The 23,977-nt window shown below is 42.1% G+C and overlaps 1 protein-coding gene across 1 annotated transcript in view; it reads right to left on the bottom strand.

Moving 5' to 3' along the window:
- Positions 1 to 23,977, bottom strand: part of PCNX2 (pecanex 2) — a 300,484-nt gene that overhangs the window by 251,949 nt on the left and 24,558 nt on the right. Inside the window, exons 5-8 of the mRNA XM_065919838.1 lie at positions 21,508 to 22,788; positions 13,063 to 13,210; positions 12,792 to 12,937; positions 9,291 to 9,384 (exon numbers count right to left, since the gene is read on the bottom strand). Coding sequence (XP_065775910.1) covers positions 9,291 to 9,384; positions 12,792 to 12,937; positions 13,063 to 13,210; positions 21,508 to 22,788 — 1,669 coding nt within the window. The remainder of the gene's footprint in view (positions 1 to 9,290; positions 9,385 to 12,791; positions 12,938 to 13,062; positions 13,211 to 21,507; positions 22,789 to 23,977) is intronic.

Here is a 23,977-nt window from a genome sequence, read left to right as displayed (position 1 = left end):
ATGAGGTACCATTACATGCCAGTCAGGATGGCTGCTATCCAAAAGTCTACAAGCAATAAATGCTGGAGAGGGTGTGGAGAAAAGGGAACCCTCTTACACTGTTGGTGGGAATGCAAACTAGTACAGCCACTATGGAGAACAGTGTGGAGATTTCTTAAAAAACTGGAAATAGAACTGCCATATGACCCAGCAATACCACTTCTGGGCATACACACCAAGGAAACCAGATCTGAAAGAGACACGTGTACCCCAATGTTCATCACAGCACTGTTTATAATAGCCAGCACATGGAGGCAACCTAGATGCCCATCAGCAGTTGAATGGATAAGGAAGCTGTGGTACATATACACCATGGAATATTACTCAGCCGTTAAAAAAAATTCTAATGAGATGGATGAAACTGGAGCCCATTATTTTCTGAAGTAAGCCAGAAAGATAAAGAGCATTACAGCATCCTAACACATATATATGGAATTTAGAAAGATGGTAATGATAACCCTATATGCAAAACAGAAAATGAGACACAGATGTACAGAACAGACTTTTGGACTCTGTGAGAGAAGGTGAGGGTGGGATGTTTCGAGAGAACAGCATGTATATTATCTAAAGCGAAACAGATCACCAGCCTAGGTGGGATGCATGAGACAAGTGCTCAGGCCTGGTGCACTGGGAAGACCCACAGGTATTGGGTAGAGAGGGAGGTGGGAGGTGGGATCGGGATGGGGAATACATGTAACTCCATGGCTGATTCATGTCAATGTACGACAAAACCCACTGCAATGTTGTGAAGTAATTAGCCTCCAACTAATAAAAATAAATGGGAAAAAAAAAGAAAGGAAAAGGTAACATTCTGTATCACGTATATACACCACGTGTGTGTTGCTAAGTCTCTTTAGTTGTGTCCAACTCTTTGCAACTCCATGGACTGTAGCCCAGCAGGCTCCTCTGTCCATGGAATTCTCCTGGCAAGGATACTGGAGTGGGCTATGTGCCCTCCTACAGAGGATCTGCCTCATCCAGGGATCAAACCCACATTTCCTACAGCTCCTACACTGCAGGTGGATATTTTTTTACCACTGTGCTACTGGGGAAGCCCTCATATATATACTATTATGTATAAGTTAGATAATTAATAAAGACCTACTATATAATGGGTTCTATCCGTGGTTCAAGAAGATCCCCTGGAGGAGAGCATGACAGTGCACTCCAGTATTCTTGCCTGGAGAATCCCATGGACAGAGGAGCCTGGTGGCGTCTCAGAGTCAAACAGGACTGAGTGACTCACACACACACACACACACACACACACACACACACACACACACAGCATAGCACAAGGAACTCTACTCAGTGCTCTGTGATGACCTATATGGGAAGAGAATCCACAAAAAGGGGGACATATGTATATGTACAGCTGATTCACTGCACTGTACATCAAAAACCAACACAGAGCAGTAAAGCAACAATACGTCAATAAAAGTTAAACTTTAAAAAATGTGTTGCCAGACCAACTCCTATGGTTTCTGGCTCTTCCCCTCCAGCAATCTCAAGGTGAGGGAATGATCTGTGAGTACTGTTTTAAACCCACCTTCATTGGGTTGTTTCTCTGCAGAGAGGTCTAATTACCCCTGCTGCAAGAAGAACCAAATATGACATCCTCCACGGGATTTCACAGCCTACCTCTCCCCCTCCTGCTCTACCTAGGTTTTTTTTTTCATTTATTTTTATTAGTTGGAGGCTAATTACTTTACAATATTGTAGTGGTTTTTGCCATACATTGACATGAATCTGTCATGGATTTACATGTGTTCCCCATCCCAATCCCCCCTCCCACCTCCCTCCCCATCCCATCCCTCTGGGTCTTTCCAGTGCACCAGCCCTGAGCACTTGTCTCATGCATCCAACCTGGGTTGGTGATCTGTTTCACCCTTGATAGTATACTTGTTTCAATGCTGTTCTCTCTGAACATCCTATCCTGCTCTACCTCTTATCTGCTATCCCTAAATGACCAGTTGGTGTCTGCTTTCCAGAACTCTGATTGGGCTACCTTGTCATTTCCAGTGATTAATTTGATTCAGTTCACTATTCATTGAACATCCACCTACAGAGGGCTAAGTGAGGGCTACAGAGGCACCCTAGTATTTTTATTTGTTGTTTAGTCACTAAATTGTGTCCAACTCGCTGCAAACCCATGGACTGTAGCCCACCAGGCTCCTTTGTCCGTGGGATTCTCCAGGTAAGAATACTGGAGTGAGTAGCCATTTCCTTCTCCAGGCAATCTTCCTGACCCAGCAATTGAACCCGTGCTTCCTGCATTTGGTAGACGGATTCTTTACCACTGAGCCACCACAACCCCAGGGGCACCCTAGCCATGGCGACTTTTCCTGAAACAAGAAGAGTCTAGAAGAGTTGGGTGTCTCCTGCACCAGGGAGGGTGTGGCAAGCTCCTCTAATGGCAGCATGGAGGGATGGAGTAATTGTCATGGTAGGACTGACACAGGAAAGATGGATATAAGAGGCAGATAGTAATCTGTGCTTGCAAAGAAGAGAATTCCAGAAGGCAGACGTGAGTGGAGATGGGCGTTCCAGGCAAAAACAGGCAGAGGCCTGGAAGAGGAAGGGTTGAAGGCCAGTTCCATGGGCCCCCAGGAGTGAGGCAGTGAAGCACGGGCTGTGAAGGGTGCCTGGAGGAGGGGGGTCCACATAAGGGCACCCCAATATCACATGTGTTAGCAAGAGCACTGCCCTACCCAGGTCTCAGAGCACTCACAGGCCTCAGCCAACCATATGTGTCATCTGTGGCCTGTGGCAATTGAAAAAACTATTAAAATCGACAACATTAGACAAAATAGAGGGACTTCCTGGTGATCCAGTGGTTAAGACTTCACCTTCCAATGCCGGGGTGTGGGTTCAATCCCTGGTCATGGCTAAGATCCCACAGGCCTCTCAGACAAAAAACCAGAAACATAAAAAATAAAAGAATACATTATTGAATATTATAACAAATTCAATAAAGATTTTTTTTAAATGGTCCACATCAAAAAAGATCTTTTTAAAAAATGGATTTTTACAGATAAATGGGAATTTCTAGCTCCTGTTGAGAAAAAACTGGAAAATCTGGTCACGCAGGCTTCCCAAGCTGGCATAAGCACCCTAAATGGTTCTCTAGCAAATGTGTGTGCTCAGTCGTGTCTGACTCCTTGTGACCCCAGGGACTATAAACCACCAGGCTCTCTGTCCATGGGATTTTCCAGGCAAGAATACTGGGATGGGTTGCCATTTCTTCCTCCAAGGGATCTTCCCAACTCAGGGATCAAACCCACGTCTCTTGTGTCTCCTGCATTGGCAGGTGGAGTCTTTACCACTGGTGCCACAGGACAAATGACCTCCCATGGATTCAGCACCCAACACCCATCAAATTTAATTCTGGGTCCACTTCACTCATTTATCTCACCTGCCTGGCACCCAGGAATTGAGGCTGTGGCCCCTGCCGGTGGGAGGGTGCTGGGGGAGGGATTTAAGAGTCCTCTGGCCACTTAGTAGCTACTGAGGTTGGGCTTGTTTCCTCATCAGTCTCGGTTTCCTATTCTATCTAGTGGAGCGAATATCACCTACCTCTACTTTGTCACACAGATCAGTTCAGTTCAGTCGCTCAGTCATGTCCGACTCTTTGTGATTCCATGAACCGCAGCACTCCAGGCCTCCCTGTCCATCACCAACTCCCGGAGTTTACCCAAACCCATGTCCATCGAGTCGGTGATGCCATCCAGCCATCTCATCCTCTGTCGTCCCCTCTCCTCCTGCCCCCAATCCCTCCCTGCATCAGGGTCTTTTCCAATGAGTCAGCTCTTCACAGCAGGTGGCCAAAGTACTGGAGTTTCAACTTCAACATCAGTCCTTCCAATGAACACCCAGGACTGATCTCCTTTAGATGGACTGGTTGGATGTCCTTGCAGTCCAAGGGACTCTCAGGAGTCTTCTCCAACACCACAGTTCAAAAGCATCAATTCTTCGGTGCTCAGCTTTCTTTATAGTCCAACCTTCACATCCATACATGACCACTGGAAAAACCATAGCCTTGACTAGACGGACTTTGTTGGCAAAGTAATGTCTCTGCTTTTTAATATGCTGTCTGGGTTGGTCATAACTTTCCTTCACACGAATGAAAGGGTACAATTTAATACTTAGTGTAGTACTTAGTGCAAAATACATCATTAATAAGCAATGGCTGCTGCCACCATAACTATGACAGGAAAACACTTACTTCAGGGCCAGGAAGTGCCAGAGTGTTGCTTCCCATGGAAAGACTCGAGGCCCACTGGAATACAGTGTAAAGTGTGAGTGACTTGCCCTCCAAGTTACAAACTCCTGACCTGCTGTCACGGCACTTGATCAGCTATGTGCTGCTCTGACGTGTCTTTGCCTCTGGCATTAAAGAAGGAGTGACACTCTCCACACACACACACACACACACACACACACACACACACACAGAGGTATGTTAATGAAAGGATTGCTGTTGTTCAGTTGCTAAGTCGTGTTCAGCCCTTTGCAACCCCATGGACTGCAGCACGCAGAGGACGCCAGAACATGAGGCCCCCAGGTCAGTAAGTGTCCAATTTGCTACTGGGGAAGAGCAGAGAGATAGCTCCAGAAAGAATGAAGCAGCTGGGTCAAAGTGGAAATGATACTCAGTTGTGGATGAGTCTGGTGGTGAAAGTAAAGTCTGATGTTGTAAAGAGCAATATTACATAGGAACCTGGAATAGTTAGGTCCATGAATCAAGGTAAATTGGATGTGGTCAATGCAAAAATTCACATACTCAAACTAAACCAGCTTGGAACTTCCCTGGTGGTCCAGTGGCTAAGACTCTGCTCTCCCAATGCAGAAAGCCCAGGTTCAAACCTGGTCAGGGAACTAGATCCCAAAAGCCAAAACTAAAGATCCCATGTGCGGCAACTAAGACGTAGTGCAACCGAATAAATAAGTAAATTCTTTTTAAAAACAACAACAACAAGTTAAACCATCTTGTTTGCTTTTATGCTAAAGATAGTGAAAGTGTTAGTCAGTCAGTGTGTCTGACTCTCTGCAACCCCATGGACTGTAGCCCACCAGGCTCCTCTGTCCATGGAATTCTCCAGGAAAGAACACTGGAGTGGGTTGGCCATTCCTTTCTCCAGGAGATCTTCCCAACCCAGAGATCGAATCCAGGTCTCCCACGTTGTGGGCAGATTCTTTATAGTCTGAGTCACCCAGGAAGCCCTGCTTTCATCCTATCTTACCACAATTTTTCTTTCATACAACCAGTTCAAAAATACCCAAGTCATCACTACACCACACACGTCCACAAAAGCCAAATCTGATTACAAATCCAAAGAAATTAGCCTCCCACGTGTGGGTGACACAGCTTTTAACATCTCTTAGCCTGGAGAGGAGTGTGAGACTGTTGGAATATTCACCCTAAGGCTGTCAGACAGCAGCTGAAACCCAGAAGATCAGCTGACTCTACACAGGACTAAGCCATTTTTCCTGAGCATGAATTAAACAAATGGCAGTCCCATAAGTGCTTTTCCAGCATCACCCCAGGAACACCTTCAACGCTATAATTTTGCTAAGTGAAGTGACTAGAGTTTTGTGCTCAAGCATCAAACAAGAAGCACTGCACACCTCATGTGCCCAAATGGGCCACTGAATGGCCAGAGCACTCCAGAACAAAGTCCCCTTGAAAGAACCAACTTATCTAAAAGAGTAGACAGTACAGAGGACGTGTATATTCTCAAATAATAAAATGGCACCCACTCCAGTATTCTTACCTGGGAAGTCCCATGGACAGAAGAGCCTGGCAGGCTACAGTCCAAGGGGCCACAAAGAGTCGGACATGACTGGGTGACTAAGCACACACACATACAATAGCAGACATGTATGTTATTTTATCTTTAAACACAAGAAAGAGATGATGCGTGTGACTGTGGGCCATTCTTTCTTAGAACTCTTAAGACTGATGTCCTGTCAAACTACCTTAGGAAAAAGCAGATAATCAAAGACTTAGAATTTAGCATGTAGGAGAACTTCCCTTGTGGTCCAGTGGTTGAGAATCACATTCCAAAGCAGGGGGTGAGAGTTTGATCCCTGGTCAAGGAGCTAAGACTCCACATGCCTTGTGGCCACAAAACCAAAACATAAAACAGAAGAAATATTGTAACAAATTCAATAAAGACTTTTAAATGGTCCACATTTAAAAAAAATCTTTAAAAATAAAAAATAGAAAAAAAGAACATTGCATGTAGGGCTGGGGGACCAAGACCTTGTCCATCAGAATGTTCACATATAAGAAATGTAAGAAACAACTAGGAACGTTTCTTTAAAAGAAGGTTGCCTTTATAAACTCGATCATTACTCTCTTTAAAGAAGGACAGTCATTAATTTACTTGCATTTTACCAGAACGAGAGTCCTCAGGGGTCATTTGTCAACTTTTGCTGCCCAGCATCCGTGGGGCTTCCCAGGTGGTACTAGTGGTAAAGAACCCAGCTGCCAATCCAGGAGACTCAAGAGATGCACGTTCAACCCCTGGGTCGGGAAGATCCCCTGGAGTAGGAAATGGCAACCCACTCCAGCATCCTCCCTGGTAAATTCCATGGACAGAGGAGCCTGGTGGCTACGTCTATGCAGTCGCAAAGAGTCTGACACAGCTGGGCAACTAAGCAGACATCCACCCACCCCGCTCCCACCTTCCCTCTGAAGAGCACTCCCACACATTCTCAAAGGGAGCCTGTCACTCCAGCTCTGCAGATGCACTCAGACCCAAGCCAAGTACTTGCCTTGGTGACTGGGCTCAGGGTCCACGGTCCAGTCAGAATGATGAGTTACACAGTTTATGGGGAAGAAATATGTTATCTCCAGTGGACTTGAGTGAAGACATAAGCTGTGGGGCTACTGCAGGCACCTTTTTCTTTTAATATCAGAGTATTTTGTTTATTTTTAGTTACAAGGCATGTGGGATCCTGGTTCCCCAACCAGGAATTGAGCCTGTACCCCCTGTGTTGAAAGCACAGAGTCTCAACCACTGGGCCCTTGGGGAAGTCCCTGCAGGCATCTTTTGACTGTCAGGGTGAGGTGTTTGAGAGTGATGTCAAAAAGAGCAACAGGAAGGTGATGGGAGAAAGAGAAACCATACACTTCAAGCCATCTACCCAAGACAACTCCATCACATGGCCCCTGAATTCCCATTTTGGTGAAGGCTGCTGGACTTGGATTTCTTTCATGGGTAACAGAAAGGGTCTAACTGTTCATGTACATGGAAAGGCAGATCTAGGAAAGGATTGACATTTTGAGATGCTGCTAAGCCATAGGGCTTCACAGGAAAACAATCGGTGTTCCCCTAAAACTCCAGCAGGGCCAAAACCTACCCTCTCGCCAAAATCTCTTTCACCAAGAGTAAATGCACTATGGCAATCCTTAGCCATAGCAGGTCTCGAAATGGAGAGGGAGCAAGGATTAAACAGAAAAGAGCTCTAGCTGGGGAAGAAACACAGAGGAAACCAAAGAAAACAAGAGTTGGAGGGAAATTAACGAGGAGAGAGAAATTAGGGGGAGAAAGTGAGTTAATGGCATCTCTCAGTGAGGTATGGTCCAAGGAATGGGGCTTACTGAAAACCCTATAGGCACTCTTTTTAATTCTTATCTGCACACTGTGTATTTTTAGTGTTTTAAGGCTCTGGATATGTGGCCTTATTCTATCTGCCATTACCAGCAAAAGGCTGTTCAAATATTTTCCTCAGGGAAAGTGAAGCCCATTTATCAGGAAAACGAAAATTAAAAAGCTTTGTAAATCTATTTGGGGATAAAATAAGAGGCTTGTATACACTTGTTCCAAATATAGCTTAAAAATACTACAGCTTTCAACTGAGGATTGCAGGGTAACAGGACAGCTTTTCAAACTGTGTTCTCGTGTAATTAAATGTTTCATCTGAAGAAAGCTGCCACCGTAGATGACTGAACTCATCAAATCATTGCCACCAAACACCCTGGAGGCTGGAGCCAAGATGGGGTGGCAGACCTGTCTCTCCTCTTGGGTCTCCAGTGGCATACATCACTTTGCATGCTTTGTGGCTGAAGAAGAATTTTGTGTTGTTTGTCTTGATTGAAATGTGGGTACCAAGGAAGATAAAGAACAGTGGAAGGCAGGTACGTGATGGACACTATGCCTGTCCCCCCCCCGAAGACTCACTCTGGACCCGAGCAGGCTGTTTTGGGGCTGGGAGCCAGCTGGGGTTGTGTGGTCATGAATACTGCCACCCACAACAGCCATCAGATCTCCCATGACGGCTGACACCAGCACTCCTGAGCAGGTGAGAAGCGGTAGAAGTGACGAAAGGACACCCTGAAAGGCTGGCACATGCCAGAATCCCACCTGAAGGCAGACTGCAGGGCCAAGGACAGACTTTGTTCCAGGTACACTGGAGTCTCACCTTGCACTTCCCATGCATACCTGGTAAGGAAACTTTGACCTTAGGAAGGAACACCGCATGCTAGAAACTAGGAGTGGAGCTCCTGTAACTCCCTTCACACTCTCCAGGCATGAAGTCTAAGGCATTTCAGTGACACCACAAAAATCTTCCATAAATTCTCAAAAAGGCATACAACCCTAGAGAAATGTACATGAAAAATGTACTCTCTCACTCAGAGCAAGTCACTGATTATCCTCAAAGAATCCTGAAGTCCAGGATGAAGGACGAATTCAATTCACAACTGAGAAGACTTATAGCTTGCCTAATGTCACCATTAATCCACATATGCTTTGGACGAGCAAGTGAATTCCATATCAACGTAATGAATACAATTAAGAAAGTTACTCAACACACTCAGAAGGAGAACAGAAAAGAGGTTTAGATCATCTACCAGCAAAAGAGTTTGCCTTATCCATACAGATGAAAACTAATCATTTCTCTAGTTCATTCCTTGAGAGGGATTTCATAATGCATCCTCAAACTGCATCAATGCCTTTCCCATAATCATTTACACAGAATTCCTCTCTATTCATACCAACATGTTATATTTATTTTTGGAAGTGGCTACTATGAAGGTGGTTCCACTTATTTTTGATTATTCTACAATGTCTGGTTTTCTTTTTCTTTCACATGAAACCCACATGCTTTCAGGCCCACAGATGGATTAACACATTCATTTGACGCCAGGATCCTCACTTCATTTACAGTCAGAGTAAGCTGCATGGAAGTTGCTGGGGGCAGCAACATGACGCCTCCCCGACCTGAAAACAAGCCCTACTCACCCAGCGTGTGAGAAGCCTTCATAGTTTGATGGCTGATGCTGGAAAGGGCCTTCTTTCTGATTTCCAGACTTTAAATAACAGGATTTAATCTCCCCTGCAAAAGTTCAGCAAAGAATGTTACACAACTTATATGATCATTTCTGTGGATACTTTTTTCAAGTTAGAGGGAACTAATTTTGGATGATTTTAATAATAGTTGTTGGTAATATAAGTCCATTCTTTATATTTCTCCATAGAAGGTATAACTTAACTAGGAAAAGCTGAGGCTCTAATAACATCAGACAAGTTGGACTCAGTTACTTTTTTCTCATTGAAGTATAGTTGATTTACAATGCTGTGTTAGTTTCTGGCGTACGCAAAGCGATTCCATTATACATATACATCTACACATTCTTTTTCAGGTTCTTTTCCACTATAGGTTATTACAGGATAGTGAATATAGTTCCCAATGCTATACAGTAGGTCCTTGTTGTTTATTTATTTTACATATATAATATTATAATATAATATATAGTGTTTATATATTATATAATAAATATTTTATATAATAAATGTATATAATCATATAAATATAATTTATATGTAATTATATATAATATAATGTTTTTATATAATTTTATATATATATAATATATGTAATAGTATATCTGTTAGTTCCAAATCCCTAGTATAACCCTCCCTGCTTTCCCCTTCAGTAAAAGCATAAATTTGTTTTCTGCCTCTGTGAGTTTGTTTCAGTTTTTGGTGAGATGTTTTGAGAGAACAGCATAAAAACATGTATATTATCTAGGGTGAAACAGATCACCAGCCCAGGCTGGATGCATGAGACAAGTGCTCAGGCCTGGTGCACTGGGAAGACCCAGAGGGAACAGGTAGAGAGTGAGGTGGGAGGGGGGATCGGGATGGGGAATACATGTAAATCCATGGCTGATTCATGTCAATGTATGACAAAAACCACTACAATATTGTAAAGTAATTAGCCTCCAACTAATAAAAATAAATGAAAAATAGAAAAAAATAATTTTTCAAATTAAAAAATAAATAAATAAATAAATATGATCACTTGTATCCATTTTTTTAGATCACACATTAAGTGATATCACATGACTCAGTTACTTATCACTTAATTGCTTTTCATCGATTAAATTGCACCATCTCTAATTTTCTTCTAATACATTCTTTTCAATGCATTTTTTGGTATATTCTCTTCATGTGTCAGGATGATCTGAGCATGCTATAACTGGGGTTTTGTTTTGTTTTGTTTTTTTGGTATCATGCACAAAAAGAGGCTTATTAAATGTATGGCTTAGATAGGTGGGCCACACGGGGCCATCCCTACCTTTGAATTTGAAGATAAGCACTGGCATAGCTGCTGACTGGGGTGTCAGCCCGGTAATGAGGGAAAGTAAGAGATGGAATTAATTTGCAGAGTTAAATTAGCCTGCTAAAATGGTTCAGGGTATTGAGGTGTGAAAATCAGTTCACTTTGTAAATGGTCTCTCCCCAGAAGAGGTTTTAACTACTTTCTTCAGGTGACAGGGGAGCATAATTAACCTTGTCTGTTATGAGTAGTTGCAATGCTTGACCTCACAGTGCTTGACCTCAACTTGAAGGCTGTCCCACCATAAAAACCACAGACAGTGACAACCACGGACCCTCTGGAGGCTTGGACAAAAGTGATAATGTTGTTCTTTATAACATAAAAGTCTCTGTATTTCTACAGATGCAAAAGCACTTCAAACTATAAATTACTGAACTATAGAGAGACGGTAACACATAATTTATTACCCAAACCAGGATCTACTTGAAAGTAGAATGTGCGTGCAAGGGTGTGAAGTCACTTCAATCATGTTGGACCCTATGGACCGTGGCCCACCAGGCTCCTCTGTCCATTGGATTTCCCAGGCAAGAATACTGGAGTGGGTTGCCAGGCCCTCCTCTAGGGGATCTTCCCAACCGAGGGATCAAACCTACATCTCCTGTATCGGCAGGCAGGTTCTTAACCACTAGCACCATCTGGGAAGCCCTTGCGAGTAGAATAACCAAGTATTAACTGATCTATAAAAAATTTAACCCAAGACTCATCCTAGAAAAACTAGGATCTATATTTCTTAATCAAAGGAACCTTGAACTTGCCACTTACCAGTTTTTTCTTTCTTTCTCCCTTCCTTCCTCTCTTTTTAAATTACTTTTAATCTTTTTGTAACAAGGCATTAAAAATATATCAAAGTCAGATTTCAACATATACCCAATAAATATTTATTAGGTGCTGGACATTACCTTCCTGAAATTTACAATTGTGAAAGTGGGGAGAATGTCAGTAATCAAATTATTATAAGGCAATAAACACTGGGCTTCCTCAGTGGTTCAACAGTAAAGAATCTGCCTGCAAGGCAGGAGACTCAGGAGATGTGGGTTTGATCCCTGGGTAGGGAAGATCCCCTGGAGTAGGAAATGGCAACCCACTCCAGTATTCTTGCCTGGAAAATCCATGAACAAAGGAGCCTGGCTAGCTACGGTCCATGGGGTCACAAAGAGTCTGATATAATCAAAGCAACTGAGCACTCAATAAACAACTAGAAGCTGTAACAGTCTCAAAGAAGGAAATGGATAGGGTGTTGAGAGAGCAAAAACACAGATGAAACTTATTAAGCCTGGGAAATCCAGGAAAAGTTTTCCTTAAGAATTCTTTAGAATTGAGATCTGAAGGATAAAAGGCATAATGCAGGCAAAGGCATATACCTTTGCATGGTATATGCAAAGGCCCTGACGCAGAGGGCGCACAGCCTATTCTAAGAACTTTAAATGGACCAGTCAGCACTAAGCCTTCCTGTTCCAAAGTCTAATACAGGTAAATCCTGCTTTTCAAAAGTTCGCTTTATGCCACTTCACTTTTTACTAAAGATTGACCTTAGTACCTATTTTGCTAACTGAAAGAAATCCAGAAATGAGTTCTGCTTCTAAAAGGCTAAAAGTAAAAACAGCATTCAGTCTTTGTTCTGCAGTGAGCTATAGAGCCAGCTCACACCCTAAGCAGTAAGAGTAGCATCGCCAGGCTCCCACCAAGCATCTCAGCATCAAGCCATCATGGCTTTGAATTGGGAGCATCTGTGTATTATACTATGCATTTCATGCATCCCTGGGTAACTGCTTCTTCACTTTATACCAACAATCCCCAACCTTTCGGCCACCAGGGACCAGTTTCATGGAAGACAATTTTTCCACGGACTGGGTAGGGTGTGGTTTCAGGATGATTCAAGTGCATTATATTTATTGTGTACTTTATTTCTGTTCTTATTACATCAGCTTCACCTCAGGTCATCAGGCATTAGATCCCAGAGGCTGAGGACTTTACATCATTTTAGTTTAGTAAAGGTCTCATAGGACCCTTCTACTTTCAGATGGCTGGTAAACCTGTCCTCAGGCTGAGACCACACGAGACTTGAGAAAGCTGCCAGCTTCCCCCCTCCACCTCATGAGTAAAGAGCCCTGAAGACTTACCATGTTCATCGATGAAGACATGCATTGCATCCACAGACATCTCATCTTGCACCGATGTTTCAGGCCCACTGATGACTTGCAGCACAGAACTGTCTTGTTGGGAAGTCACCCTGTAGATTATTTGCCTTTGCCTATTGCCCTGGAAACTTAACATATATAAAGGTTTCAAAAATGATGTGGAACACCTCCTTATCCTTAACAAAGAATTAAAAGAAGTAGCCAGTGAATGAGACTGTACCAGCACCAAGTTATATGAGTAAGTTATCCTTACAGGGTTGGGATCTTGGCAGGTTCGGTGAGCCCAGGGCTGGTACTGGTGTGGTCTTGACTTTGCACGTCTGGTTTTCCTTGTTTGGCAATGGGTCCACTGGGTTTCTCACTTTCCAGGATTTCTTCCTTTTTCTCCTGCGAGCAGTTATCTGAAAAACATTGCTTTATGTATTAACATAATACTTAGTAAGAAATTAAGGTGGAAATGTGTGGAAATAAGTTACCAAACTGAAGTAAGAATAAATAGAAACATGTAAATGGCTTCTATGAGGACTTCCCTGGTGGTCCAATGGTTAAGACTTCACCTTCCAATGCAGGGGACATGGGTTTGATCCCTGGTCAGGGAACTAAAATACCACATGTTGCAGAGCAACTAAGTCTGCACGCCACAGCGAGAGAAGCCCATGTGCCACAACTACTGAAATATATGGCTAAAGACACACATCAAAGGTCATTTTCAAGGTCACAATGTTTTCTGTATTCTTATGACCAAAGATGCCAATAGCTATGTTCTTCTGCATAAATGTTCGCCTGAGAGAAGAATATGATTGTGTGGTTTGAACATACAGGCTCTTTCAAGGAATGACATTCAGAAAGCCCACCAAGATCTGCCTTAAAAAGTAAAAGATGCTAGCTTCCCTGGGGTCTGAATCCCATCACCATGTGTAAAACAAAGTTTTTCATCTTTAGACTTGAAGTAACTAGAGAAACATTACTGGCTTCCATGTGAGTCCTGAAGAAAAATATTCCCAGTGCATCTGTGAAACAATTAGAATTGCTTTGGTACAAAAATGTTTGCACTTCATTTGACAGCTTGTCAAGATAGAAGTTTTCACAGCTTTCAAGAATCACATCTGTGAAAAAGTGCTATCATAACAAATAGCTTTAGCCAGTGATCATGTCACATAAAAACTGCAGGGAGGCATGTTTAGACAGCTCTACATGCTAACACTACATGTATGTGGACTCATGCATTCATGTTGCTTTTAATACCTTAGTCTCTCCTCACATAACAAGTGCCAACCTATGGGCTACTTTGGGGCTTCTCTGATGGCTCGGTGGTAAAGAACCCTCCTGCCAAGACAGGAGCTGCAGGTTCCATCCCTGGGTGGGAAGATCTCTTGGAGAAGGAAATGGCAACCCACTCCAGTATTCCTGCCTGGGAAATCTCATGGGCAGAGGAGTCTGGCGGACTACAGTGCATGGGGTCGCAAAAGAGTTGGACATGACTTGGCGACCAACAACAACAATGGGCTACTTTTCTCCTCTTCCCTTTAAAATTACACATGTAAAGGAATTTTCTGTCTAAAAATAGCACAAGTGAACGGCATATAATTTAAAACTAGAGAAAAGGGGGAAAGTCTTAAATTACTCCTAACCCCACCATGCTGATTCAGGAGCCAATATGATAGATATCATACTGGAATTTTCTTTTAGACATTTTTTCCTCCAAAAATGAAGTCATAATTTAGATATTATTTTATAACTGTTCTATTTTTCTTAAATTATTACAAATATTTAATGATATATTCTTCTACATCATCCAAAAATGGAAATTATCTTACATTAATACAATATAACTTACTAAACTAAATAGAAAAGTTATAAAACAGATGCTTTTGGTGTTGGGTTTTTTTGGATACGCTACAGGCATGTGGGATCTCAGTTCCTTGACCAGGGATCAAACCCATGTCCCCTGTAGTGGAAGCATGGAATCTTAAACAATGGACCACCAGGGAAGTCCCCAAAAACAGATGTTTTATAACTGTTCTACTTATCTTAAAGTACTATAAATATTTAATGACATGAGATATTCTTCTACATTATTCCCAAATGGAAGCTAAATAATATTACATTAACATACTATAATTTAATAAACTAGACTCCCATTCTTATAAATTTAGTGTTTCCATTTTTCTATACTGCAGATATTAATAATCCTTCAATAATCATCTCTACATGCATTCATGATTATTTTCTTAGAAAGTCTAGGAGAAATTGAATATACAAATAGACAATAGCCATGTAATATATATACAAATAGAACTCTGACCCACAATCTACAGAACCAGCTCAGAAAAATAATCCATTAACCACAGTAACCAGCCCAGGAAACTAACATACTATGTACAAGTCACACTTGTCAGAAGTCAGACCACTATTTCTAGCAAACAACTCAGGAAGCCAAATAATAACTCCTACAATAATCAGCCCAAAATGGACAGGAATTGATTAATAACTAAGAGCTTCCATAATTTTTATCCCTGCTTCCAACTGCAGAAATCCAACCAATCAGAGAAAGTCAAATATGCTCTTTTAACCAATCATGTTTTTGCCTTTTCATACCATTCATTAGATTCTTCAGGCAAGAATACTGGAGTGGGTTGCCATTTTCTTCCCCATGATAAAGGACAGAAATGGTAAGGACCTAACAAACAGAAGAGATTAAGAAGAGGTGGCAAGAATACACAGAACTATACAAGAAATGTATACATGAAACTATACAAGAAAGGTCTCAATGACCCACATAACCATGATGATGCAGTCACTCATCTAGAACCGGACACCCCGAAGTGTTAAGTCAAGTGGGCCTTAGGAAGCATACATGAACAAAGATAGTGGAGATGATGGAATTCCAGCTAAACTGTTTAAAATCCTAAAAGATGACAATGTGAAAATGCTGCACTCGATCTGGCAGCAAATTTGGAAACTCAGCAATGGCCACAGGACTGGTCAAGGTCAGTTTTCATTCCTATCACAAAGAAAGGCTATGCCAAAGAATGTTCAAACTATCATATAATTGTGCTCATTTCACATGCTAGCATGGTTATGCTCAAAATCTTCAAGCTGGGCTTCAGCAGTATGTGAACTGAGAACTTTCAGATGTAAAGCTGGGTTTCAAAGTGGCAGAGGAGCCAGAGATCAAATTGCAAACCTTTGCTGGATCATGGAGAAAGCAAGGGAATTAAAAAAAAAAATCTGCTTCTGCTTCATTGACTACACTAAAGCCTTTGACTGTGTGGATTACAATAAACTAGAAAATTCTTAAAGAGATAGGATCACCAGACCACCTTACCTGTCTCCTGAGAAACATTATGCAGGTCAAGAAGCAACAGTTAGAACTGGACATGGAACAAGTGGTGCATAATTGAGAAAGGAGTAAAATAAGGCTGTATATTGTCACCCTGCTTATTTAACTTATATGCATAGTACATCATGCAAAATGCCAGGTTGGAGGAATCACAAGCTGGAATCAAGATTGCCAAGAGAAATATCAACAACCTCAGATATGCAGATGATACCACTATATGGCAGAAAGTGAAGAGGAACTAAAAAGCCTCTTGATAAGGCTGAAATGGACAGTGAAAAAACTGGCTTGAAACTCAACATTCAAAAAACTAAGATCATGACATCTTGTCCCATCACTTCATGGCTCCAAAATCACTGTAGATGGTGACTGTAGCCATGAAATTGAAAGACATTTGCTTCTTGGAAGGAAAGTTATGACAAATCTAGACAGCATATTAAAAAGCAGAGACCTCACTTTGCCAAAAAACGTCCGTATAGTCAAAGCTATGTTTTTTTCCAGTAGCCATCTATGGGTGTGAGAGTTGGGCCATTAAGAAGGCTGAGCATTGAAGAATAGATGCATTCAAATTGTGGTGTTGGAGAAGATTCTTGAGAGTCCCTTGGACTGCAAAGAGATCAAACCAGTCAATCCTAAAGGAAATCAATCCTGAATACTTATTGGAAGGACTGATGCTAAAGTTGAAGCTCCAAGACTTTGGCCACCTGATGCAAAGAGCCAATTCATTGGAAGAGATCCTGATGCTGGGAATGATTGACAGCAAGAGGAGAAGAGGGCTGCAGGGGATGAGATGGTTATATAGCATCACTGGCTCAATGGACAAGAATTTGAGCAAACTCCAGGAGATAGTGAAGGACAGAGGAGCCTAGCATGCTGCAGTCCATGGGGTCACAAGGAGGTGGACAGGACCTAGTCAATGACAATAATAAACCAATCACATCAATTGCTATAATCTCGCCTCCAGCTTCCCCAGGCCAATAACTTCCAACCACGCCTGGAATCTTCCTTTTTTCCACTACAAAGCTTTCTTCTCTGCCTGCCTCAGAGTTTCTGCCAGAATGCTGGTGGTTGCATCTTTTGTAGCAAGCTCTAAATAATAGCCTTACTTTTTCTCAGTTGAGCGGTTTTTGTTTATTTCCACAAAATAAAATAAAACTGTATCAAAACAAAATGGAAACATGGTTTTAAAGGCTGTTGGTAAGTATGCAGGTTTCTATAGCCTCAAATTCTAGAATATCCCCAAGACCTAAAGATAATCCTAAAGGCCTTTGTGGAGGCAACCTGGCTTGGAAATAAGAGTACCATAAAGAGCACCAGATAACTACATATAAAAGAAAGAGATTAGAACATTTCCTCACACCAGATACAAAAAGTAAACTCAAAATGGGTTAAAGATCTAAATATAGATCATCAGAAACCAAAACACTCCTAGAATAAAACATAGGCAAAGAGCTCTTTGACATAAATTGAAGTATTACTGTTTGCATCTGTTTCCTAAGGCAAAGAAAACAAAAGCAAAAATTTAAAAAATGGGACATAATTAAATTTAAAAGCTTTTGTACAACAAAGAAAACCATCATCAAAATAAGCAGACAATCTAATGATTGGGAGAAAATACTTGCAAATGATATGACTAACAAGGAGTTAATATCAAAATATATACTCATACAGCTCATACAAATCAATAACAAAAAAAACAATCAACCTGATTAAAAAATGAGCAAAAGATCTGAATAGACATTTTTCTCAAAAAAGACATACAAATGGCCAACAGGCACATGAAGATGGCCAACATCACTAATCACTGGAGAAATGCAAATCAAAACCACAATGAGATATCACCTCACATCTGTCAGAATGGTCATCATCACAAAGTCTACAAATAAGAAATGTTGGTGAGGATGTAGAAAAAAAGGGATGCTGGTAGGAATGCAAACTGGTACAGCCACTATGGATTATGGAAGTTTGTCAAAAAACTGAAAATAGAACCCACATATGACCTAGTAATCCCATTCCTGGGTATTTATCTGAAGAAAACAAGCACACTAATTCAAATGATACATGCACCCCAATGTTCAAAGCAGTATTATCCACAGTAGCCAAGATACATAAGCAGTCTATGTGTCCATCAACAGATGAATGGATAAAAAAGATGTAGTATAAGTATTTACAATGGAATATTACTCAAACATAAAATAGAATGAAATTTTGCTGTCTGCAACAACATGGACTTGGAATTATTATGCTTAGTGAAGTAAGTTGAGAAAGACAAATACAGTAGGTTATCACAGATATATGCAATCTAAAAAATAAAACAAACTAGTGAATATAACAAACAGAAATAACACAAATGTAGAGAGCAAACTAGTGATTTTCAGTGGGGAGGGAGAAGGGAGAGAGGCAAGACAGGGATAAAGAATTAAGAGGTACAAAGTACCATATTTAAAATAAATAAGCTACAAGGATATATTGTACAGCACAGGAAATATAGCTAATATTTTATAAGTTTAAATAAAATACAATCTTTAAAAATTGAGAGTCATTGTTATATAATCCTGAAACACATATAGGATTGCACATCAACTGTATTTCAATAAAAAAAAATAAGGGAGGAGAATAAATCATAGGACAATAAGAAGAGCAAACGCTTGGTAGTTTTTAAAAAATAAATTAAGAAAAAACCTCTGACCCTTCCTGGAATAGACATATAACCCACTCCAACCTCCCCCTCCTTGTTGTAGGTACAACTGCTGCTGCTGCTAAGTCACTTCAGTCGTGTCCAACTCTGTGCAACCCCATAGACGGCAGCCCACCAGGCTCCCCCGTCCCTGGGATTCTCCAGGCAAGAACACTGGAGTGGGTTGCCATTTCCAATCCTGTTGTACTTGTAGACAACAACAACAACCAACCAAGCCTGATTCTTTCCAAACAACCAAGTTGTGATTCTTTCACAACAACCAAGCCTGATTCTTTCCAAAGAAAACCTCATAGCATCCACATCTCTTTCCAACTCAACCCTGTTCTGATTAAATATGGCTGGCTGAAAAGTTTAAGAGCAGAAACTTTAGACAGACTAAATAAATCTCACATAATAGCCAGAGGGTAAACTCAGAACAGATGGCTGAAATTGATCAGGTATTAAGACTTTTAACATATTTTCCTAATTGAATCGTCACAGTAAATCTGTAACATATTATTATTCCTGCTTTACTGAAGAAACTGTGACTCAGGAGGATATGGTGAATGGCCCAAGCTCATGCAGCTGGCACCGCAAAACCAAAATTTGGCCCTGGGCTGTCAAGTTCCAAAGCCAGGGATCTGTCCACCCCACTCACAGCTCCCCAGGAAGACACACATCGTCTGGCTCAGCACTATCCAATACAGTAGCCAGTAGCCACATGTGGGGCTATTTAAATAAAGTAAAATTCAATCAAATTAAAAACTGCATTTCTGCACAATCCCCATTTCAAGTATTTAATAGCTACAAGTGGCCAGTAGCCACTGGTGGTGGCAGATACAGGACACTTCCATCACTGAAGAAGGTTCCACCAGACAATGCTAGTCAAGATCCATGAATCTTTACAGCAACCGAGGGGTAAGCAATCCAAAGCTCATATCAGAAAGATGTCTAGTATCTCAGAGTAACCAATGCTTTCTCGTACTACACGTTTGTTAAGAAGTTTACCTTTCCTGTCCATGTTACTTTATACACAAATCCTGGACACATAGTGTAGTGAAAAGAAGAATACATTCAGTTTACATAATTTAAATATTCAAATATTGATGAAATTTTGTGCAAGAGTGGACTGATCCACTAGCAGGACAAGCCTTTTGAAGAGCACCAGAAAGACTAAAGGAACAAGAACAAACTGCTGGGAGCTGCCATCGTGGAGTCAAAGGGACCTCTGACTGTCCCAGAAAACAGCCAATAATAAAGGGGTAATCCTAGAATGAAGAAATGCTACAGACCCATGAACCACAACTTCCTGCAAGCAATCCTACTGTATAGATATGCTCTCAGAGATCTATGCAGAAATGATGTACTCAAAAATCAGAGAAATGTGGACATTTAAAGTTAAAAGACTATAGGGACTTCCCTGGCAGTCCAGTGTTAAGACTCCTCACTTCCACTGCAGGGAGCCTGGCTCGGATCCCTGGTCAGGGAACTAAGATCCTGCATATCATGCAATTCAGCCAAAAAAAAAGAAAACATAAAGAAAGACTTTGCAGAAACTTTAGTCCAGTAAAATCCTTTGCCAGGGAAGAAACTGAGCTCAGAGATATTAAGTAACCTGAAAACGAGTGAATCTTATATTCATGCAGGAAATACAGTTTTATTATTTATGAGTGTTGACTCTGGAGCAACACCGAGATCAGAGCTCAGCTCCAGACTTACTAGACTAACTCGGAAAACTTAGAGAAAACCACCTTTCCAGGAGGAATGATAAAAGGACCCATAACACAAGGTTACATGAGGAGCAAATGAGTGAAGCTGTATATAACTCACTCCATTATACAGTAACTGTATAATTTATTGTTCAAGCTGGGAACACTTTTGTGAGAGAGAGGTGGTGTTATTGATAATTATGTTGGCAAAACAGGTGTTAACAAGGACCTCGTCGAACAAACCACCACAGATGGTCACCCTCGTTAATATCTATAAAGGGTTTAGGACAGTGCCTGGCATAAATTGGGCTTCCCTGGTGGTTCACATCAGGAGACCAGGATTTGATCCCTGGGTCAGGAAGATTCCCTGGAGAAGGAAATCGCAACTCACTCCAGTCTTCTTGCCGGGAGAACCCCATGGACAGAGGAGACTGGCAGACTACGGTCCAAGGGGTTGCAAAGAATCAGACACGGCTGAGCAACTAACACTTTCACTGGCATATATTAAGGGCCGAGTGTTATAATTACGTTTACAACTTGGGATAATTAGGAAATTCAGCATACAGGACTGTATAATAGAATTCAACAGAAAAGTGGATTCCTTAATTTGCTTTACAATCGCTTTCCCAGAATGCACCTATTTTATAATGGAAGAGACATCCATTGAAGGCTCTCATCACCATGGTAACATATAATTGCTTATTTCATTAGAAATAAATATTCCTGCCTTCTAGGGAAGCCAAATCTTCATTACTATGCCTAAAATTTCCTGGAGGAGAGAGCCAGTTTTAATCTATGTTCATCACACAGCTTGGCTTTGGCACACTCAGCAAATATCAGTGAGGAGCCAAACAGCCAACAATTACACAATAGCTGTCCTGCTGTTTGCAAAGTCTAATCACAGAAAGCCAGTGACAAAGAGAGACACTGCCTTCTCTGCATCAGCAGGACAGAAGAGATGTGGGATCCTACCTGCAGGAAGCCTGCTGTCTTTGCTCTGCTCTGTTGGCTCATTCCTTTGGTTAGACACCACCACCTTGGAAGTATTAATCGATTCTAACAAGGAGACAAATTCCAGGAAGTTGGATTCATTTGGTACTTGTCCTTCCTTGGCCTCTAGGTCAGATTTGGAAGTTGGCATTGTTTGCTCTTTATCATTAATAATTTCTGCGGAACTTTTGCTCAAGAAGACATCTGTCCCACTGTCCACGCTGAGGACCCGGGCATGTCTCTTCTCCTGGCTGGTTCTACAAGATGATGGACCAAGGCTGGCCTGGGCTTCCTTTCCCGCCTCAGACTCAGAGATCATGTGAGGTGTAGGTGGGGGGGTTGCACAGTGGTCTCCTGAGGAAGGACTGCGGTCCTGGGTGGCACTGCCCCCCTCCCCAGATTCATAGCCAGAACACGGGTTGGAGGATGCCTCCACCATCAGTCTCTCTGGCGTCCTGCCACTTCCATTGCTTTCGGGACACACCATGCCTCCTGCATCCTCAGACAGCTGGAGGGTGATGACGGGAATTCTCATCTGCTCCACATCTGGGGGACCGGCCGCCCCTGGGGGAGCTGGCTCAGCATCAGCCTGGAAGCCAGATGGCTGAGTACCAACCGCCTTGAGATGTAGCGAGCTTTCCAAATCTGTCATGGAGTTGGGAGTACTGCTCATGGTGATGACAATCCTAATGGGTTCGTGCAGACTCAGTGGGTCACCAGGCTGAGAAGTATCTATCAGAGTGACGGCGACCTCACTATCTGAGTCGCCCACGTCCTGGTTCAAGGTCGAGTCCATCTGCTGGGAAACTTGCTCCTGCCCAGGTCTGGCGATGACGGTGTTACATTGAGGGCAGCTGCTGCTCAGGCTGTCCTGAGGCGACTTGCTCTGCAACTTGTCCCTGATGGAGGCATAATTACCAGGTTCTGGAATCAAGACAGAATTCTCACTCCCCCAAGGCTGGACAGAAACGCCTGTCTCCAGTAAGTCGTACTGAGACAAAGACAGGTAGGGCAACTTCTTTATGACTTCTTTGTCTGCCAAGCCACCCTCAGATCTGTGGTGGAAGGGGGGCTGCCCCCTGCCCCCTCTTTCCTTCCCTTGGTCACTGATGCAAGTTTCCGCCACAACGGGCTTCAGCGGTATTGCCGATGTGGTAATGGTTCCCAGCACAGGTGCTTTAGAAGCAGGTAAGCTTTCCGTTTTGATACCAGGTGAGGTAGATGACACTGGTGCTATGGGTTGGTCATCTGACAGAATGACACCTGAAATCAACAACAGCATCTTGATTTCCATCCAGAATAGATGAATGATGTCCCAGAGCAAGACCAAATAATAATAAACTATTATTACTATATATAATAGCAATAAAAAATTTAAAATAACAGCAGCAACAAATGTGATTAGATGCTTATTTTTAAAATGCCACCTCTGCTGTGAAATTGTTCTTGAAATCTCTATATTTAAGATAATACTTCAGACTTTTAGCTTTCCCTCTTTTGTGGCCCTGGGAGTCAGACTTGTGCATACTCAGTTGCTCAGTCATGTCCAGCTCTTTGCAACACTATAGACTGTAGCCTGCCAGGCTCCTCTGTCCATGGAATTTCCCAGGCAAGAATACTGGAGTGGGTTGCCACTTTCCTCTTCAGGGGGATCTTCTTGACCCAGGGATGAAACCCACATCTCATGAATTGGCAGGCAAATTCTTTACCACTGAGCCACCTGGGAAGCTTGGGAGGCAGACTAGTGTGATTTAAACAACATGTCTGCAATCAGAAAGATGCTGGCCATGCTATTTACTAGCTACAGTACATTGGGTAAGTTACTTAATCCTTCTAAACCAAGGCAGGGAGGCTCCAAAACATATGGTTGGCCAAAAAGTTCATTCAGATTTTTCTGTAAGATGTAATGAAAAAACTATAACAAACTTTTTGGCCAATCCACTACAGCACTTGACAAGCCAAAGCAGCTTGATTTTATAATGTGACCTCAGCAGAAGTTTTTCAAAGCAGAGAAAAGAAGAGGTTCACTCAGGCCTCCAAAAGTTCTTTTCTAAGTCTTGCTTCTCAGTGGCGCTAGTGGTGAAGAACCTGCCTGCTAATGCAGGAGACGTAAGAGACATGGGTTTGATCCCTGGGTTAGGAAGATTCCCTGGAGAAGGGAATGGCAACCCACTCCAGTATTCTTGCCTGGAGAATACCATGGATGGAGGAGTTTGGCAGGCAAAGAGACAAGAACGACTGAAGTGACTTCGCATGCACACAAGTCTTCTGAAGGCAGTCAAAAAACAATAGAAATCTTAGCAAAAAAGTAAAATAAATATTTGGGGTGGGAGGATTAAAAGGAAATCCCAGAAACAAAATTTGTAAATTGGGAGAAATGCAAATACACAGAACACAATGTTGTTAAGTGGTTAAGAATCCACCCTTCCAATGCAAAGGGCAGGAGTTCAAT

Source organism: Muntiacus reevesi, chromosome 2 (assembly GCF_963930625.1).
Source record: "Muntiacus reevesi chromosome 2, mMunRee1.1, whole genome shotgun sequence".
Taxonomy (NCBI): Eukaryota; Metazoa; Chordata; class Mammalia; order Artiodactyla; family Cervidae; genus Muntiacus; species Muntiacus reevesi.
Note: the sequence above shows the minus strand (reverse complement) of the source record. Positions and strands in the feature narration are given on the sequence as shown.